Source organism: Pithys albifrons, chromosome 16 (genome assembly GCF_047495875.1).
Source record: "Pithys albifrons albifrons isolate INPA30051 chromosome 16, PitAlb_v1, whole genome shotgun sequence".
Classification (NCBI taxonomy): domain Eukaryota; kingdom Metazoa; phylum Chordata; class Aves; order Passeriformes; family Thamnophilidae; genus Pithys; species Pithys albifrons.
Genome location: NC_092473.1, coordinates 8,103,109 through 8,123,893, shown reverse-complemented (window position 1 = coordinate 8,123,893; position 20,785 = coordinate 8,103,109). Strand labels below are relative to the sequence as shown.

General features: G+C 41.6%; 1 protein-coding gene across 1 annotated transcript in view; it reads right to left on the bottom strand.

Moving 5' to 3' along the window:
• The window catches only part of ABCC1 (ATP binding cassette subfamily C member 1 (ABCC1 blood group)), a 48,123-nt gene that overhangs the window by 4,055 nt on the left and 23,283 nt on the right, over nucleotides 1-20,785 (bottom strand). Inside the window, exons 13-28 of the mRNA XM_071570752.1 lie at nucleotides 18,446-18,592; nucleotides 17,995-18,082; nucleotides 16,541-16,610; nucleotides 15,538-15,664; nucleotides 14,211-14,387; nucleotides 13,006-13,173; nucleotides 12,469-12,646; nucleotides 8,384-8,468; nucleotides 7,430-7,568; nucleotides 6,310-6,517; nucleotides 5,723-6,033; nucleotides 4,682-4,881; nucleotides 4,047-4,173; nucleotides 3,567-3,668; nucleotides 2,410-2,556; nucleotides 1,053-1,211 (exon numbers count right to left, since the gene is read on the bottom strand). Coding sequence (XP_071426853.1) covers nucleotides 1,053-1,211; nucleotides 2,410-2,556; nucleotides 3,567-3,668; nucleotides 4,047-4,173; nucleotides 4,682-4,881; nucleotides 5,723-6,033; nucleotides 6,310-6,517; nucleotides 7,430-7,568; nucleotides 8,384-8,468; nucleotides 12,469-12,646; nucleotides 13,006-13,173; nucleotides 14,211-14,387; nucleotides 15,538-15,664; nucleotides 16,541-16,610; nucleotides 17,995-18,082; nucleotides 18,446-18,592 — 2,433 coding nt within the window. The remainder of the gene's footprint in view (nucleotides 1-1,052; nucleotides 1,212-2,409; nucleotides 2,557-3,566; nucleotides 3,669-4,046; nucleotides 4,174-4,681; nucleotides 4,882-5,722; nucleotides 6,034-6,309; nucleotides 6,518-7,429; nucleotides 7,569-8,383; nucleotides 8,469-12,468; nucleotides 12,647-13,005; nucleotides 13,174-14,210; nucleotides 14,388-15,537; nucleotides 15,665-16,540; nucleotides 16,611-17,994; nucleotides 18,083-18,445; nucleotides 18,593-20,785) is intronic.

The window sequence follows — 20,785 nt, the reverse complement described above, 5'->3', positions numbered from 1 at the left end:
TTATTCTCCCTCACTCTTACTCCTTATACCTCTTGGAGGCCTGACCTCCGCAGACAGATTTTAGCAGTCCAGACTTTTCCATTAGTCAGTAACTCCTGAATTCAGAGAAAAACAAACAAAACAAAAAAACCAACACAACTCCCTCCCCAAACAAACAAAAAAACCCAGCCAACTTTCTTTTAAGGTAACAAAGATGCCCACTCTGCTCAGCCTTCTGTCAGCAGAGACTACTAAGTCATCTTTCCACTTCTCAGGGAATTACACCATCTGTAAATGTTTCAAAACTCTTCAGCTGCAGTATCAATGAAATGAATAGAGGTTTTTTCTTGGACAGAAAGAAATCCTACTTTGGAAATACTTAAAATACTTTTGACCCAATAGCGTCAGACTGATGCAAAAGTGATCAAAAGAAGAAAGCAAAGCCCCCTCCAGATTTCCAGAAGTGGTGCAGAAAACCCTTTATAGTGAGCTCACTTGTTTTTGCCAGTGTGCTGCAATTGTAACTTTTCACATTTTATGGTCTTTGAATACCAATAGGCAATAAAGGCTACAGAGTAAGAACAAAAGGACTTGAGGCTCAGTCCAGTGCTCATAAAGCTGTATTTCCAAATGCTTTGGACTATCAAACTCAGAGTTGCCAGGCTAGACTGGGATGGCTATATACAGGTTTCTGTGAGCACTGCATACCAACACACACTAGTCCCAGTTCTCTAAGGAACCACAATCAGATGTTCAGCTGGGATCAACCCTCTCCCCTCAGGCTGAGCTGTCTGTAGCATTTAAGTGCTCAGTGTGGGCTGCTGACAAAGCCCCTGAATTCAAAGCCCAAGGTTGTGCTTCCACCACAGCTCAGCCACAGCCAAGTTCCTCCTTGTTACCCAGCACAGGCACATTGAACAGTCTAGGAAAAATTACAATTACATGAAAGAGTAAGCTGAAATGACTCAATTCAATAGCAGAGATCAGAGGAGGAATAACTCTTCTCTCCCCAGTACAACATAAACAGCACTGTCCCACAAGCAGTTCTAGTAGTGGCAGGATTTCACACCTACCTGAGGGATGATGGTGATCTTGAACCGCAAGTCATGGAGCCCTATCTTTGCAATGTTAATTCCATCAATAATGATTTCTCCTTCAGCTGCTTCGTTAATCCGAAACAAACCTAAAGTAAGGGAGGATTTTCCGGCTCCTGTTCTTCCAACTATTCCAATCTGTTGGGAAGAAATACAGGAACAACTTACTCTGGAAAAGAGTTAAAAGCATTTCAAAGCTTTTCTACCTGAACCTGACCCATTTTCAGAAGACTGTCATATTTCTTGGGATATCCATGCAGCAAAACAGCATTAACAAACTGAGGCTGATCAAAGAGGAAGAAAAATCACTGGATATGAAAAAACCAAGAATAAAAGGCTGTCTTCAAGTTTGCAACCCAATCACAGATGTCTTCAGTTTTTCTAGAAAGGCAGATGCAATTGGGTAAAAGAAGTCAAGGTTTCCATTATCTTCCATAAACTTGATGTTTAACTTGTTGGATTTTATAGCAAAATCATATCATAAGCACTCAGTTTCACCACCGTATGTTTTGCCTGCCACTTAGACTGAAGTCCTGATCAATTCTTTTCTTTTTTAAAAACAAATATAAAAGATTGTCACTTCAGTTGGCTGATACACCTCTTGCCATCTGCCCGTTTTAACCATTTCTGAGGTATTACTCTTTCTACCTTTCTAGGTAAAAGTGTGCACTTGGGAGAAAACAAATGCCTATCTGGCTGCCACAAATAAGGAAGCTGAATCTGTCGTGCAGCTACCTTTTATGCTGCTGTGCAAGATCACACTACTATCAGACATCAGAGAATCCACACAGGACTCGGGGGGGAGGGGGGATGTTTGTCAGTACACGGGTGATGAAACAGTAGGAGAAACACAGATCACCATCAATTTGGCTGAATCCAGAGAATTTTCTCTAAAATGCCATTTTGTCCTGCAGAAGCTCACCTTTCAACTTCTGCCTCACTAGATCAGGCCTTCCCCACTACTACAGCCTATTTTCCTGAGATTATAAATAACTTAATCTCTCTACAACCTCCTCCTCTTTGCTTACTGCAAATAAATTATTAAAATTTACTGGGAAGGGGAGAGTAGGCAACATAAACCTCAGCTTCTAATGAAACCAGGCCAAATGATACCTGGCAGCCCCATATAACAGTGTATCTTTATCCACCACACGGGACACACCTTGCAAAGACTGAGAGCCCATGACATCTGCAGTTACAGTAAGGCTGATTCTACAGAAGCTTTTCTAGTTCTTAAGGACCTCAGACATTTCACAGAATGAGCTTAGCCCTCTCTTTGGCTTATGCTTGCAGACTTATGAACAGTAACACTCTACTATAAATTCCAACTCATCACCTTTTCACCCCCATTTATGGTAACATTGATGTTTTTCAGAACCAAATCCAAGTCTTCACGGTACCGTAAACCATAACCTCGAAACTCAACCTTCCCTTCCTCAGGCCAGGTATTTGCTGGGGCGGCTTGTTCCATACTCCATTCAGCCTGAAAGAACCACAGAAACACCTGATCAGCTCCTGCCTCACCCAAATGGGCTGAGAGGACTCAAAGAATGCGGTTAAGAAAAATCTCTCTTACTGTGTAATTTGCAAAGGGAACCATGATGGTGATGAGAAGCAAGGGAAAGAGTTGTCTCAAGACACATGAAATGGTGTTGTGTAGGCAAGGGCTTGTCTATCACAAGTCCCAGCTGCTGGATAAACCTCCTTCTTATAAACAGCAGAATCATGCAGGCAGCAGACACTCAGACAAGCTGCCTGTGCACCCCCACTATGGTAAGGAAACCAGTGGGGCAGCCATATGTGCAACTAGAAACAGTTTAACTCAGACATCAGGCCTAAATAAGCTGGTAAACAGCTGCTGCCTCAGCCTCCCACAGCAGTGGGAAAGGAGAGAACACACTTCACGGCATTCACTGCCAGTGCCAAAAAAAAAGGCTTTTAAATGTATAAACAGTGGTCTGCTACCAAAACCTATGAAAAAATTCTAGGAAGGGGCATCATAACATTTGTCTGCAAAAATAGTGATTCAAGTCACATTCAAAGAGAAGCCCCAGGGAACTCTGTTCTGTAACTGTGAGGGGAATAACTGCAGATTAACTTAGTTGTTCTGTGATTTGAATCAAAACAAAAAAAGTAAAAGCCCTTTACTCCTCATACTGAGAGCAAAAATAAAAACACACATGAAAAAATAGTAGTTAGAGACTTAGGAAACCAAAATATTTGTACAGCCCTGCTGCTTAGCCCAGGGAAGAACAGCACATTTCCTAAATAACACTGTGTGAAAATAAGTGGATGCACCTCAAAAGCAGCCACAGGCACTGCCTGCTGAGATCCAGCCTGTCCCTGGAGGGCACTGGCAGCACTGAGCTCTGTGTCTCCACTCAGCTCAGAGCACAGGCCCAGCTGCTCCCTCCAACCCATTCAGCCAGACAGCAGGTGAGACCTCAGAAGAGGACACTGACTTCTACAGGTGTGGCAGACAGCTTAATGTACCTCCTTCTCCATTTCAGCATATTCTTTGACTCTTTCAACAGCAACAATGTTGGTTTCCAGCTCAGACGACATGCGAACTAGCCAGTTCAGGTATGCTGTGATCTGCAAGAAAGAAAGAAGTCTAGGAGCAGTTTACACTAAATGTTACCTGTAATAAATAAAAAACAGAGAATAACCAAAGCACTGCACGTTCAAGGAATGCATAAACGCAGGCAAGATCTTGGTTCATCATGGCTGGACTGGAGAAAAGCCTAGATGGCTTTAAGATGCAGGGGATGAACCATCACAACCACATCCCCTCATACAGGGAAGGCACAGAAGGAATTTTCCAGCACCTCCTTATCAGATACTATTTGTAGTTTTTATTCTTTCTATGTTCATTATATTAGCTTTCCATCCAAAGCCATATCAAGGTTCTGACTTTCTAATGCAGCCTTACAATTCAGAGGTTTTGGGGTTTTTTAAGAAACGTAAAATTACCTGCAATGAGTAGGACACTGAGAGGCCAACCAGTCCTGCACTGAGTTTGTCGCGTGCAATCACTGCAAACAACGCTGCAAAGAGGACAATGAAGTTGCCCACGTACTCCAGACGGACAGCCAGCCACCTGCCAGGCAGGAAAACAGAAGGCATCTTTCCAGTGGTTCACCCAAAGAAAATTAGAAATGTTCAACTGGTGTTCTGTCATCTATTTTGTTTTTTAGATCAGTAATATGGCACGTGTGTCCTGCCAGTGACACAGATACCTGCATGATATCTGAGATTCTGCTTCAGCAGCATATGAAATTAGATGCATCCAATATTAATCAATCTATCAGGTGCATAAACTCCTGTCTTAACTACAACTGCTTTCTGAACTAACATCGGGATCAACGAATGAAAACTAAAAGAATATAATCCAGAAGTAAGACGGAAACTCTCAGAAAGAAAAGATTCAGAAGTGATCTTAATTTCATCAACGAAATTTAAGCAAAACATCTGTGAAACTGATACATCCACACAGGCTTCCCTACCCTGGACAAGTATGCCAAGGGCTGTGATTGACAAGGAACACAGCCAACAGAACCATGTCCTCCCCAGAAAACTGTCTGTCAATTTTCCAGCCCCACTGTCACCTGTTTGCAACAATGCTTGGATAATAAGCTTTCTGATTTTCATCCACTTTCATGTCGTTCTGCTTTATGAAACGTTTCTGCTCCTCAAAGGCTCGAATGACGCTGACTCCCAGCAGGGTCTCATTGAAGTGAGAATATACAGGAGATCGACTGACAGACTCGAGGCGTTTGAGCTGCCGAGAAGTGGCCACATAAAACCTCTGCGAATCAGAGTAGGAGAATTATGGTTACCATCCAGATTGTGTCTGAAAAGACAAGGGGAATCTTAAGACAGTTCCCTGTCATCTGGGCTGTACTTACAGAGATTCAACTTACACATGGGAATACAACACATCTATGCCTAAAAACATAATTATATACACACCGCTGCCTTGAAACAACTGCCAATCAAACCACCTCATGCAATAGCCATTTTCTGCTCTTCCTCCCCTCAGCAAGTTTAGTTCAACAGTATAAAACACACACATCACCACCTTTAAGGTTTACTAATGCAGCCCAGTAGATTTACTAATTGAAGAGCCAAAGTCAAAATCCAGCTGCTTCTCGTCGACCTGTACTGGCTCTACTAGTTCCGAAGAGCAAAGGAAGAACAAAGCAAGCACACTCTGCCCACACGAGACAGGAGTGAAAGCCTGCCATTATTTCTCTTGCTCTGTAAACAGTGCTCTGACAAAACAGGCACATTAAGCAATAAAAGGCTACTATCACGTTTGGAAAGAAGTATAGGAAAAGCCCCTATGTTTTCCGTATTTGGGCTCTGAGAAACAATCTGTACAAAGTTTGCCACATACTAATGGCATTTTTATAAAGTCTGCTTGGGTATTAAACGATTTACTTCTGCACAGAAGTCATTCTACATTTGACAATGGAAGGAAATGCTCTGCTAACATCAGCTAATCAGCAAACCATGCAAAGCACAATCAGTTAAGAATGACTCAAGCCCAACATGTTAAAATGCTTCCTAGTGCAGAATAAGAACTGTCTTAAATACCAGAGGATGAGTGACTGCTGGTCTTGGTTGCCCCAGGTAACACTCCTTACCTGCACAAACAAGTAGACAAGTCCCAGAGGTGGAATAATGACAGCAGCTATAGGTGTGGCCAGCAGAATGATGATACAAGCCCCAATCACGTTAAATGTCGAGCCCATGAACATCTTGATGATTGGGGGAATGGTGGAGTCAATGGTATCTATCTCCTTAGAGAAACGGTTCACTAGATTTCCACTTGGTGTACGTTCAAAGAAACTCATTGGAGACCTGAGGACATTGTGCAGCAGGTTATAATGTAGATGTCGTGATGCAAATATTCCTCCTATTGACACGACCATTGAGTAGCCAAACACAGCAATACCTAGAAAAGAAGACTTATTTTTAACTGCTGCCACCTCTCACGCAAAACATTTTCCTCGTTTCGTCATCATTTAGCATTAGCCTGTCTCTAGTACATTAATCCTGAGTTCACTACACATAGACTAAGCAAGTATGTCAAGCTGCTAAAGAAAACCACCAGTGAAAACATCACATTTCTCTCATGGAAGGAGTCACTCCTCCATTACAAAACTATATGCAGTATTTGAACACTTTGCTCTGAATCAGCAAATCTTAAAGTAGGTAAGACCAAGGAAACCTTGAGAAATTCCCAGTGCTCCATATACTCCCAGTCTGACATTTGTGTACTGCTGTGTCCCATTGATAACAGGATCATCTGTCCATAAACTCAGCCAGTAATTGGAAGCCAAGGATGCAATATGGTTACACATGAAGAGGAAAATGCTCAAGAAGGACATAAAGAGTCCAATTGCTTTCATGTAGTCCCAGTACACCGATGCCTTTACCTGAAGATAGAAGAAAAGAAGAAATTCATTTTGCAGATTAAGTTTCAAAAGCAGCAATTCCCCCTTCTCCAATGCGTATTTAAAGTCAGTATCCCTGCATATCAGGCCATGAAAACACAGCAGCTGCACTCTGGAGAGCCACTGCTTGGGAACACACACTGCAAAGCATTCTATGGAGACATGCCAAATCCAACATCCCTTCAGGGCAGGCACACATCATCTTTCCTTGTCACCCATGGGAAGGGAGGAGTACGGAGAGAGCTGCCTGAAGTAACACAGAGCATCAGTAGCACAGCCAAAAACTTCACGGAGGAGTTCCAGTTTTTGGCTCTCTCTTTGTGCCACAAGATTATAAAGCTTTTAAACCAACCCTTGCTCCACATGGCTTGTATTCTACGATCTATCTTTAACTAACAACAAGCAACATTGCTAGGAGGTGTAACTGCCATTTTCCCAGGAACTTCAGTCTCAGGTTTCTCAAAAAGCCCTGGGTATCCTGGGATTAGATACTTGTGTCTACAGTGGAAACTTGGCTTAAATTCATCTGAGTCAATTCCAGCTCCCTGTACTGAAGGGCAGATTTCATTACGTCACCTAATTTGTCACAACCTCTCTCCAAGAAATATCTGCTACATTTTCGTTTCTTCGTTTAAGCTTTGATGTGGTCAGGTCCATCATCTTACACAAAAGGTTTGGTGTCAACATTCTTTCTGCAGGCAAACCTGGGGCTCAGGTTTGGGAGCAGAGGGCACAGCAACACTTCCATGAAGTATTACACAACCAGCAACAAGTTCCAGAATTCCCTCAGATGTTTCTCACGACAGTTACACGGCCTTCAGAAGCTATTTTCTTCTGAAACAGATTTCTCCAAAACTGAAAGAAGGCCCAGGAAGTGGGAACTGGAGTCCTTACCCTCCCAGTCTTCGCTGTGTCAGCCTCCGTCAGCTTCCAGGAATTCTTTTCAGCCAGTGGCCTCTGCAGCTCTGCTGTGCTGCTCTGGTGCTGTGACTTCCCAGTGTCTCTGCTATATGTTGAAGAGTTACTGAGTTGCCTGTGTGAGGACATTTATTTTTCAGTTTTAGCTTGACACAAGACAGGTATTTACTTCATAAATAGCCTTTGACAGTTCAACAGCCCCAAGTCAGTGGTTTACATTCCTATGGAAATCTCCTAACCAGCCATCAGGGGCCAGTGGTTACTAGTCCTTCCCTCCCCTTCCCTGACAGTGCACTCTCCCAGTCCTCCCTGATGGCATTCAGTTCCCAAGTGCCCATGTTCAGATACAAGTAATAGACCAGCCAGACAAAGAAGCCTGGGTTGCATCCTCAAACTCCAGAATGAAAAAGGCTTTGTGACCATCAACACCAGCCTTTACAAACCCTATCATCATATACACTGCAGCTGCTGGAGGGCAAAAAAGGTTCCCCCACTCACATCACAACAGGCAATTTTACTCTCAGGCACTCATTAGCTTCCAGAACCAGTGTCTCTAGATGACTGTAAGATAAAGCCTACGAAATTATATTGGAAAGGTATAATCAGAGGGATTACAAGCATAATTGCAGCTGTACTGGGTCAGACTAAAGGTCCACCTGGCACTTCATCCCATCTGCCAGCAGCCAAATGCAGAAGCCTTGGGAACATGCACACAGTTGGACAGGTCAATAAAATATTCTCCCTTCAATGCAAGCCAAACCCACACTGTATCTTGCTACAACACACAAGTTTCTTTCTCATGCTGCTGGATCCAGCATGATGTATTTTCCTCTAACAAATACCACAAACATAAATTACTGTTTATCCACATCTGAGTAACAGGATTGAAAAGGAGGAGGAGAAAGGAAAAAAAAATAGGAGAATACACACCTATGCATCAGTTTTCCAGGGGCTTCATTCACAAGGAGTCCGTTTTCTATAGGCTTTCCTTCCTTTGCAGATGGACTATTTGTATCTGAGGGGATAAAAAAGTAAACATGAAAATGATAAAGCAAAGAGACACAGGGGTTTCATTTCAATCCTAAATGCCAGGTGCAGTCCTGATGTGCAAACAAAGCAGGGAGCACAAGTTTTTACAGATCCTAACAGAAAACTGACCACGTAAACAAATCAGTTTAGTTCCATTCCCAACAGGATTAATTACCAAGACAGGGAACATTTCTTTTTTCTACCAAATGTAAGTCAGTAATAATAATAATGATAATGTAATATAATTATGAGGACATACTTAATGTTAAAGCATGCAATACCAAGCCAGACTTGACTCACTCTGTGTAAGAAAAACCCAACAGTCCAGCCACTCCTTCAAAAACACATTTTTACACAGTCAATTATAAATTATTTTCACTTTAAACTGAAATGAGAAGACATTCTAGTAAATGATGGATTGAAGCTGTAAGCACAGCAGGCATGTGCAAAGTTCAGCAGGAAGAAATGTGCAAAAGCCTGATGTTTTAGGCAACTATAGGAATCAGGCTAATTTAAGCAAGAGATCTTTCCATGAATTATCCCACAACATCCTGCTTGTACCAAGGCAGCACACACGAGACAACTGTCCAAAAAACTTCAGAAAACCTGACAGCTTGAACTATTAACCTTTTTTGAACCATTTAAATCAGTGTTATACAGTGCCACCAGTGAAACTTCTAGGTTCAGATTATGTCACAGTTTTCCTTATAAAAAACAAATGACTGACTCCTAAAAAATTAACTGTCAAGTAAATGTTAACTCTATTTTCGTGTATGGAAGTTAATTCAGAATTTGTAATGATTTTGTATTTTAAAAGGTCTATGCATAGTTTAAGCAAACAAAGACACCCTCCTGCATCTATTCAAAAGATATTCAGGAAAATCTGTGCAGATCTAGAGTCTGAAGTTTTCATGTTTTTACACTAAAGCAAAATATATCCATAAAGCAGTTCATCAACATATTATGTGTGGACTACTTGAACATAGAGCTCTTCCCTCCTGTTTCTGCAAACTGAACATTGGTTCATTACTCTAAAAACCCAAAGCTAAATTGTTCAGAGTCTTAAGGAGAAAAACAGCAGAAAGTGTGAAAAAGTGAAAAGTTCATTTAGTTCTTATTTACGTGACTAAGAGCAAACCAAGATGGGAATGGTTATTTTAAGCACTTGACAGCATTTGTTTTGAAAAGTTCCCATATGAAAACCAGCAAGCATTCCAGCATCATATTGCTTTAGAACATCACTGAAGTTTCAAATCCACAAGAAGAAAACAAAACTACAAATAAACCACCCTCCCCTAACAGCTCTGACATTTGATTTGATGTTGTAGAGTACAAAGATTTCTTGCTTTTATTGCCTTTAGCTCTTGAGAACAAAATTGCCCAAGACTGCCAGAGTAAATCTGGCATATGCACTTAGGGTATAAACCCACTAATGAGGGCTCTGTTGAAAAATGTTTCCAGAAATTGTAAAAGGGGACAGCTGTGAAGCACTGAATACACATACAAAAACAAAAGAGACCCTTGGGGCTCAGTCCTGAATTATGCCCCTCTGGGTACACTCACTACACTCCCAGGCCCAGGCTGTACTTTTAAAGTTTATTTAAAGCATCTTCATGGAAGCATTTGAGATAAAGAAATGCTGCTGTTGAGTTACCTACAAGCTGCCACACGAACTGCTGTAGCTCACAAAAACAAGTATCATGCAAACCATGCAAACACCTTCTATTGTGCAGATAAAACTCTTTTAATAATGCCTCAGTCTCTTGTAAATAAACTGCAGCTACTCCTATTACTCAAAAGTAAGCACTACCACAAAGCCATATGGCAAAAGAGCAGTTACCTGTTTCCAGAGGTTGAATCGTTCCTTCTAGTGAAGGATCTGACTCTAAAAGCACACAAAATTAACTTTTTCCAGAACACACTCAACCACTTTGAATCTTTACAATGCATCCAAGCAGAACAAACAACCTAAACCACAAAACCATAAATACCCAAGGCACAATCAAATCTGCTGAAATGGACCTATTTTTAATCCCAAGCCTCATACCCAGTTTTCCCACACGCATAAGGAATTCCATGAAGCCAAGGATGGGAAAAGTAGCAGTACAGCACACAGACAGAGGTAACCCTCAGGAATCCTGATGGGAGGGAAAGGCTGGGAGGTAACAGGGAGCAAAGTTGCAGCCAAACCTCAGAGGCTGGGCAGGAGGAGGCTTTCCCACCCTTGCAGGAGCAGGCAGATTCCAGCCAGAAAGCACCAATCCTGTGTTTTCAGGCTGCCAACACACAGCTTCAGACAGAAGGGAGCCTCCCTTTTAAAATGGATGTGCAGATATTCCCCAGCTACCTCAGACTGGCTCCCAGCACAGATTACTATGTTTCTCCAAGATCCTGTGATTCTGAATAATGGTGACCTTTTACACATTTGATACATATTGGTATTATCCCTGTGAATCAGACAAATAATTTCCCTATTTTTCACTTTTTACTATTGGCAGAAGACCACTCAACCAAAACTGATAAACAAACTCGCTGCAAATAGGCCAACCCTGTGGTACAACAAAATAAGACAAATCTTTATATAAGTCAACTTATTAACTGCATAGGGACATGCAGAGAAAGTAAGTTTGTCTCTGAAAGGCACATACACCAAAGACTCCACAAGTCTGACTGTCCCCAGAGCAGCTGGAGAAGCACCTACTGAAAATACACAGAAGTTAACCTGATTCTGCATTCACACAATCTCTTCCCACAGTGCTTTTCACAGTGAGAGACTCCACTCATGCAGCACTTGCTGCTTACTTTGTCCACCCAAACCAGCATCCCAGTCTGCAGAGTGACAACTGAGACTACAAAGGGACCTTTCCAAGAGGAAATGCCATCCCACAAAAGTAGGGCATTCTGAGCTGGAGCCTCAAGATGGCAGACCATCCCCACCCCCAAATCCAAGTCCCCATGACAGACAGCCAGAACAAGATGCCACCTTGCACATGCAGGAAACAAACCCTGTCCATTCATAGCCTCCAAGGGCAGCCTGTGGTGCCAGCCTGGACAGCAGAGGGCTGGGCACACCATCAGAGCCTTTCCACAAGCAACTCTGAGATGAGTATCAGGAGCAGCTCTGTGCCAAAGGCTTCAACAACTCTTTAACACTTCACAGGAGCTTCAGTGCTGCAAAGAGTAGCACGATTTCTGTTTTGCCTGTGATGGGCACATGAGGAATACACCACAAAATGCCTCTGTGCTCCCTCTAGGGAATGGGAGGGAACCAACCATTTTCCAGATGGAAAGTGAAGCAGAAAGCAGGCTCAGTCCCTTCCTTGTCCTAGAGAGCCTGCCCTTCAGCACTCAGCTGCAGACATTTGCTACCAAACAGGCCCTTGAGCACATGTCAACAACTTATACCCAGCCAGCACAGTGCAAGCACCCCTCAGACTTTTCAGCATGAGCATATGGAGGAGTGTCAGGAAATCACCACAGTCAAACCAGTGAAAACAGGCTGGGGCAAGAGAGCGAGTTGCCTTTTTAAAAACACTGCAACTGTCTGCAGAATAAAAAAAATAACTCTGAAGTACATTCCTGTATCAGTGCAGTTGTTTTGTGAAGCAGAAGTAGGAGTCAAAGACACCAGATAGAAAACTGAGCTCCTGCTTCTTCCTCCCCATTCCCAAAGGAATTATATGCATAAAGAATACACATCCTAACACAGAAAGGAAGGGTGTATAAACCTCAGCTGGACTTTATGCAGTCTCACAAACATCTGAATTTTGCACTGAGAGGAATTTTACTACAGATCTGCTAAACATTCTGCTAAATTTTAAGAAAGAATATGTATTTATTCTTACAACCTTGAATGTCCTTACAGACATAAGCACCTCTACCTTTAGGTAATCACAAGAAATAGTAATTTAACTTTCACTACTACTATTTTGCCTTTAATATGACAGACATCAACTTATCCCAAGAGAGTTTATTTGGAAGCTTACCCCTATCCTCCATGCTTTGCTCAGTATTGGCATATGTTCGAAGAAACTCAGCAAAAGCCCCATCTTGCTCCAGCAGCTCCTGGTAGGAGCCCATCTCAGAGATTTCTCCATCAGACATTACCAGAATGGTATCCATTTGAGGCAGATAGTTGATTGCATGGGTTACCAAAACCCGAGTCTAAATAGCAAAAGAAAAATAAGTTTTTCTAACATCACAAATTGGTTGAACTACTGCTCTTGCTTCTTGAATTCTGTCTAACACACAGCAATAACAAGGGACAGGCATGTGGCATTTTTAAAAGAAAATACTGTCCTTGTCTTGATTGTTCCATTAAATCATTTTGAATTACAGAAACCAGAGCACCTTTCATTACAAAAATCTCAGTGCTTTTATAAAAGTCCTCTCAAAGCCACAAAGGGATCCTTTCGTTTTTCAGATATTAGAAACAGAAGTCTGAGTATACAACTTAAATTTGGAATCATTTGCACTCAGCCAAAAAAAGCATTCTCTAGAGACAAGTATTCATTCTGACATACTTTGTTTTTCAGGATTCCTTTTGGTCCGATAACTTTTTCAAAAATATGTTTCCCAACATGAGCATCAACAGCTGATAAAGGATCATCAAGTAAATAGACATCTGCATTACAGTAAACTGCCCGAGCAAGACTGACTCGCTGTTTCTGTCCTCCAGACAAATTCACACCCTGGGGAAACAAGAAAACATGATCCTTTATTTATAGCTGAAAGGAGATGTCTTGCTACAGTTTATAAAAGACACAAGTCATAGGTGGTTCACTCAAATTAGAGCAATTTCAGCACTGTATGAAACAGATCTACACAAATAATTTCCCTACTATAGTAGAATAAGCAATCCCTCAAAATCCTCTTGGAAGAAAGCACATATATTATCTTCTCACAGTCAGTGAAGGGTTAGCCAAAAAAGTGTTTGCTAGTCTTGTAAAGCAATTAACCCTGACCAACCTACCTCTCTCTGTACAATGAGAGGCTACTTTTCATCTGTATTCCTGCAGTGCTGCCTAGGATTTAATGAACAAACTGTTCACACTCTGCAATTTAGCTGGCCTGCTGACCAGTAAGGAAGATAAAACTGCACTCTGGTGAATCCAGGGCTGTCAGTCACACACACAGCTGGGAGCAACACCCCACCCCTAACTACTGAGCAGGCAAAGCACACACCCCAGTCCTGTGGAGAGCACCAGCTGAGCAGAACCCCCAGCAGCCACACACCCCCTGACAGGCTCATGGGTTGGGGACATCTGGCTCTGCTTCCACAGCACTGCACTGCAAGTTCACAAATCCCACACCACACATACTTTTGCAACCAAGGGCCAGTTTTGGAATGGTTTTGTGGCCCCAGTTTTCGATTTTTTGGGAGGAGCTGGTGTTGGAGGGAACGACTATTTGTTTTTAAGGAAGCTGAAGCATTCAGAAGATTCTTTTTCTGTTTCCATAAATTTTTCTGCTCTATGACCATGGCAACTTAGGGTCAATTATAAACTGTCACTGTGAGATGCTTTTGCATTTGTAATTGAGGACAGGTTTCCTCCCCTTTGAAGCTTAAAGATGAGGAAAACACACTGTACAAATCTGCCTCTTACTCTAGAGCAGTTCTACTCCCAATGTTTTAAATTCAATACAATTCTGAGATAAAGCAGAACAAAGTCACATAGCCTTGGCTACAAGCAATAGCACTGTTATGGGAGAGTGGGTATTCAAATACCTTTTCTCCTATTTCTGTTTTGTCTCCTGTAGGAAGAATCTCTATATCAGGCAGCAGAGCACAGGCCTCAATCACACGCTTGTACCGGCTCTCATTCATCTCCCTTCCAAAGATAATGTTATCTTCCAGAGTTGCATTTTGGACCCAGGCTTGCTGAGGAACGTAGGCTACAGAGCCCTGCAAGAAAAATAAAGTTCCTTATTTAGTACTTTAGACTAAGAGCCTGCACACAGAGTCAAAGCACAGCAGGGCTTTGGAGGCAAGCAGTGCTAATCACCTCACAAATTGCCTACAGTCATTTCAGTAGTTCTTGGGCTACCACCTCCTGCAAAATGTTATTTTTATAATCCTCTCTGCAAGTGAATGTAACAAAGTGCATTGGTGGAAAATAAAGGACTTCAAACAAAAGAGGATTAACATAAACCTGGAGGAAACATTTGTTTAGAGAATGTTTGTACAATTACTGAATGTCAAAAGTCATTAGTTCTCTCATATAGTTATAAATTACATTCTTAATAAAACAATTTAATCTGGAATGCAAGTGTTTAACAACTCCACCGTGCCAAGAGATTCCTGCAGAAAGCAGAGGAAGCAGTTTTCCTATAACAGTAATTTCAAAGAAAGAGACCAAGATAATGCAATGTATTTTGCTTTGAAGATCAGTTCTGCCTTCTCTTTCTGCACTACAATTAGTGATTCAGATCTCACCTACTTTATTTTTCCACAACAATTTTGGAGGTGACCAAGCCTACAGTCTTTTAAATGCAACATACTGGTTTTGCTCTTAAAATCATTTTCGTTTCTGTAGATTACAGCAGTAGCAAAATACAAGCTAAGGACTTTTTACTTACTTACCTCCTGGTCATTTTTCCTCTGTGAGCTCTGTGCAACTGTGATGTCTAGGAAAGTAAAACTGTAACAGAAGCTTTTCCCATGTCTGGGTATCTGGGTGCATCCTCTCTCCCTGTAATTCTCTGATGTCTAAAAAGGTATGACCCAACACTACTGTTCCTCAGGCTGAAATAAAATAGGGTCTCCTCACCTCATACCCAACTGTCATCAAGACTTACCAGAACACTTAACTTTGAGACCTCCATCATTCTGTCTATTTGGCTACTTCTGAAACCAACAGATCTGAATGTTTTTGGGTCAAGGCTTAACAATTACAGAGTGCAGGCTAAGGCACATGCAAGGCTTGCTGGGCAATCAGGCTAAAGAATGCACTCATTTGAAAGGCTGACTCTTTCCCTCTCCACACCTCTTGGAAATCTAGAATCCCTCTGGCAATACCCATAAAGAGCTCAACAATTTTTCAGACATATCACACCTTGACAACCACGTAGCCTTCCTTTTTGTCCATTTCCCCCAATAATGCAGACAGCAATGAAGACTTTCCACATCCAACTTGACCAACAACAGCCACCAAGGAGCCTTCAGGAACAGTGAAGTTAATGCTGAAATAAAGCACACACAATTCAGCCTTGATTGCTGGCACATCCCAGTAGTTACACAGTCAATTGAATTGCCCATGTAAGACCAGATGCAATGTGAACATCCACTGCAAATACTGACACAGCACTGAAACTGTTTGAAAATGCAAACCTCTCATCCAGAAAGCAGCCAGCTCTTCTCATACTTAGAATACAGCACCTTAATATGGAATTAGTCAAAAAGTTAAGAAAAAAGAAAGGAAAAAAGCTCTGCAACCCAACCTTGTCAATATTTCTAATGTTCTGTGAACAGAAATGAAAACACCAATGGATGCTTCCCAAACAGTAGTATCCTTATCCCAAGCAATATGCCATTAAGGACCAAGAAAGGGCAGCCAGAGTTAAGGAAAGGAACAGGGCTTGTAGCTGCATCACCCCAGAGACTTTGTTAGTCATGCCATGTGCCAGGTTTGTCACTGGTTTTCTGCAGCACAGGAATCAAGAATGGCTACAGTTCAGCAAGAATTAGATGGTAAAAGGGGCACGGAGGACACAGCAAACAGGAGGGCCCCGGGATGATGATGAGGGGCTGACCTGGCTGCATCCTCTAGATGGAGCTCATCCCATGTGCAGCACAGAGCCAGGGCTTGAAATCCCTTACAGTTTTCTCTTCGCTTCACACTACTTGCTACTCCACTCCACACATTCCATACATACAACACACAGCAAATCCCTCCAGTTCATGAAGCCCCCATTCAAAAAAAAAATTATCAAACAAATGTCATTTGGTCTATTTCTTAAAGAAAACAAACTCTTCTCCATATGTATTTTATCACTCAATTACAGATCATTTATGATGCAGCAAGATTCTGGAGTGGAATGAAGGGTACCAATTCTTACCTGTTCAGCAAAGGAGGATCAGTTTTGGACCAGCTAAATGTTGCATTCTTTACAACAATGCATCCTTCAGCTGCAAATAGAAAACTTATATTTACAGGAGTACCAATGAAAGCACCTAAATTGCATGCTCTGGATCATGCCACAGAAGTCAATCTAAACACACATGGTCAGAGGTATAAAACTACTTTTCCAGAAGAACAACAACCCATTGCTTACCAAAAACTTGTGTTCAGCCTTTACTGGATCTAGTAAGACAGTAGAGGTTCCAAGGTTACACTTGGGAACTCAGGAACCAGGAGATACATGAATGTCAAAAACACAGAGATACCAACTAATTCAGCTGTATCCTGCTTTACCCAGCACTGCAAAGTCAGTTCAAGAAACTAGGAACCTCCACCTGACTTGTGCTTTAAAGGAAGCATCAGCTAAATTGCCAATTCCACATATGAAGCCAAGTTACTACAAGAATGAGAGGCAAAATAAATCAAACTACCAACTAAAATACCTTTGACCAAAAATACTGTTCAGTGAAATGTCACATGGTACTGGCATCTACAGTTTTCTGCAGCAACAACTCAAAATATACCACTCTTAATTCAACAAAGTATGCAATAAATACTGGCCTAGGTAAATATTTACATAGATGTGCAAGCACAATCCATTATGGGCAAAAGAACCCCAAAACTCCACACTAAAGATTTATGAGCAATGTATTCATGGCTATCAGCTGCGAAAAAGGAGGAGATAAGTCTCAGAAGAAAGATGGAAAGAAAAAAAAAACTACAGCAGATGACTGCTTACTGGAAAGCCAAGTGACTAAAATGATATAGAGCTCATTAACTGCCTGAGAGAGAGTGGTACAAATTTCACTGGCTTTGTAAAGAGGAAGTAAGGAAATTTATTTAGAAATTACTGACACAGTTAAAGTCAGGTTTTGTTTTGCAAGAAAAAGGGCATTAGTTTTTCAGTAAATTTGCCTTCATGCTTGTGTCTCCTGAACAGCTCTACACAACTGAAGCAGCACAAGTGGATGTAGCAGGAGTGACGCTGCGAGAAACACCGCACAAAACAGAGAGTAGATGCATTTCAGAACTGGGACTTATCCTTTCTCCTTCAAGGGCATTGAAGTGCTACATGACTGCTGGGGTTTGGCACAGCATTAATCATCATTCTGTTAATTGCTGTCAAATTTCAAATGCTCTACTTGAAATAATGTAACAAGTGATTTTTAAAGTGACCATTAGTGTCTGGACACAGGAGTTGTGGAGAGAGAAGAAATAGCTGAGATGGAGGTAGAACCTTTATATAATTTTCCTTTTACAAACTCCCATCTCTTTTTTCTGGCTAAAATTTTTCAGTGAAATCCTCAAAAAATGCAGTATGTTTTTTAAAAAAATCAAAAGAAATCACCAAAAACCTGTACACAATGATTTTCAACAGGCAGAGAAACTCACCCTCTGTTGTGGGACCCCTGATTATGCTGTCTGGATCTAACTCTTCATGAGACAGGAACACCCTAAGGCGCTTCAAGGAGACACTGGCCTGCAGGAAAAAGGGATGTAAATCTATCTTATACTCTGCTCATTACATTTAAGAGCTCATTATGTTGCACCACATATACATTACACGTTATTATCTCCTTAAATCCACTGCATAGTTGCTTGGATAGTCATCAAACTCACACTTCCCAAACCACAAGAGACATGACTGCTTTCAGGAACACCCTTCCGCCACCACTGGGGTTGATGATTTTGCTTGCACAGCACTTCCAGCACAGAAACTGCAACGCTCCCGTCCTGAGGGGGCTGCACTTCACCACTGGACATTCTCTGTGCACAGGAATACAATCTTTCCACCCAGGGCCTACTTCTGCACAGAAACACCTGCTCAGGACTGAAGTCTTACTTCTACTATGTTGCTGATAACCATGGGAAGCATGTTCAGTGGAAACCTGAGGATGTTGAATAATGCCAGAGAAACAAATGCCTTCTGAGCATCCAAGATGTTGTTCTTATCTATCATGACATACACAGCAAACGTGGACAAGGCAACCTGAAAACCAAGCATAAAGGTCACAGTTAGGGAACGGGTCTGAAAGCCTCCAAGCCAGGAGCACAGTCTGACACCTGGAATCAAAGAACAAGTAATGTTCTGGTAACTTCCTTGTTCCCAATAACACTTTTTGCAAAACAAACATTTGATTTAAATCCTTTGTAAAAAGAAGTTGATGGCTCCTGTGGGAAAAATGCTAAGGGCTAACTTTCCTCACATGGCAAGGGTGAAACCACAAATACCCCTGGCTATTTGTGGTCACACTGCAAAGAGGGAAGGAGAAAAATGGTAACTTTGTCTTTCTTCCTGCTCTGTTTCAGTTTTAAGGCACCCCTCAAAGAACCAGATACTGGATCAGTAACTTATACAGACAGAAAAGTTAGAAATTCCCCATTGTCAGCATATCTTACATTTTGTAGAAACTTCAACAACACTGGATTTTCAACTACAGCCCACTTAATCATGGACCAATTGTTGCAATATTACTGCATTACAAAGATGAAGCCTTATAGTAACTAAGCTTTTCTATTGTGAACTGTTGAAGTTTCACGCTGAGCAAGAAAATTACATTGAACCACTGTTACTATTAATCACAAGTTATAATTCCAAAAATCTATATACTTATCTTTTAATATGTTGAATAAATTATAGTAACATCCTGTAAGTAAAACCAGATGCTCACTTTCAGATCTATCCCCTTTATAGTGTTTTCTTCCATGATACCACAGTACATCACAAGATGCAGCAACTGTTTCCAACAAGAAATCAAGGCAGACACATCTTTGGCAAGCCCCTCCAAAAAGACTTTAAACAATTAGCCCTCCACTTAAGGAGCAGCCTCATCTAAGCACAGCAACCACTGAAGACATCAGTATTTCTGTTAAAAATGGGACTGCTGTGAGGACATGTATTGTTCTTGGTACAGCAACTGACTCAGCTGTGCCTGGTACAGCAGCTTGTTTGTTCAGTCCTTAGTTTGGACAACCACACCCCAGGGAGAAAGCCCTCCCATGGAGAGCAAAAACAAAGACTAACCTCACATGCAGCATGCCTGCACTCTTGTTACCAGCAACTAGTCCAAAACACACCCTTATCAGCATACAGAGCAGTAGGGAAGATACTGCAAATAAATAGTTTCCTGACACCGTTATTAAAAGAGCCCTGCCCATGGAAACAGAAGAAATAGTGGAGGATATAGAAGTCTTGAATGTCAGAAGTGCTTGCAAGTTAGGCACTTGCAGCAATTCTTTAATCAGAAGTTCAGAAGAACACACAAAAAAGCCAAAAATCCAAGAAATGAGATGTTGAGCAGCTTTGTACTTTGGGCTGTCTGATTCTTCTGCAGGGTCAACCCCCACAAGGCAGAGCAGGGCCACAGGCACACACTCAGTGTGTGCCAGAACAGAGCTACACACCAGGGGAATCTAAGAGACTCCACAGAGCAGCATTAAGGAGTCCACCTACAGAGTTTTATTTAGAAATTTCATTTAATAATGTATTTATATTAAAATCATCTCAGACTTCTTTTAGAAAAGCATTCACTTAAGAATGCAGCTGATGCTTCCTACCCAGGGCACTGCTTCTCTGCCTTTCATCATGCCCAAAACATAATGTAAACACTAAAAATGTTTGCAGGGAAGGAATCTGAGACTGGAAAGTACACTTAAACACCTTCAACTGGAACAGCACATATTTTATCCTAATGTAGTCATGCCTTTATTTGCTTCTTCAGACAAGAGCAATGGCCCCTTGCTCTAATAGGGTCTGAAGCAATTCTGATGTGATCTCACCTTTCTCTTTTATTAGTTGAAATGTAAGCTGACCACAAACATAGTAGGGATGTTTTGCATAGCAATGATTTCCTTTCTTTTTTTTTAATAGGAATTTGAAGCAATCCCAAGCTATGCAATGGCTTTACCTCCCCATATTATTTTTCAACAGATGCTGAGAGAACCCTGGCCAGAGGAACTCCTGGTACACAATGCCCCATTCAGTGAAGGACTCTTGTGTAAGGACCTGTTGCTCTCAAAAATGCTGAAACAAGGGATTTTTTACTCCCTCAGCCACAGCTCCCACCTGGAGGGTACCATACACATCAGTAACCTCTCCTAAATCTGACAATACACTTAACCTTATGTTCCTCAAGTACTCCATCAAAAATAATAGAGGGGATGGCAGGGGAGGTTTTATTTT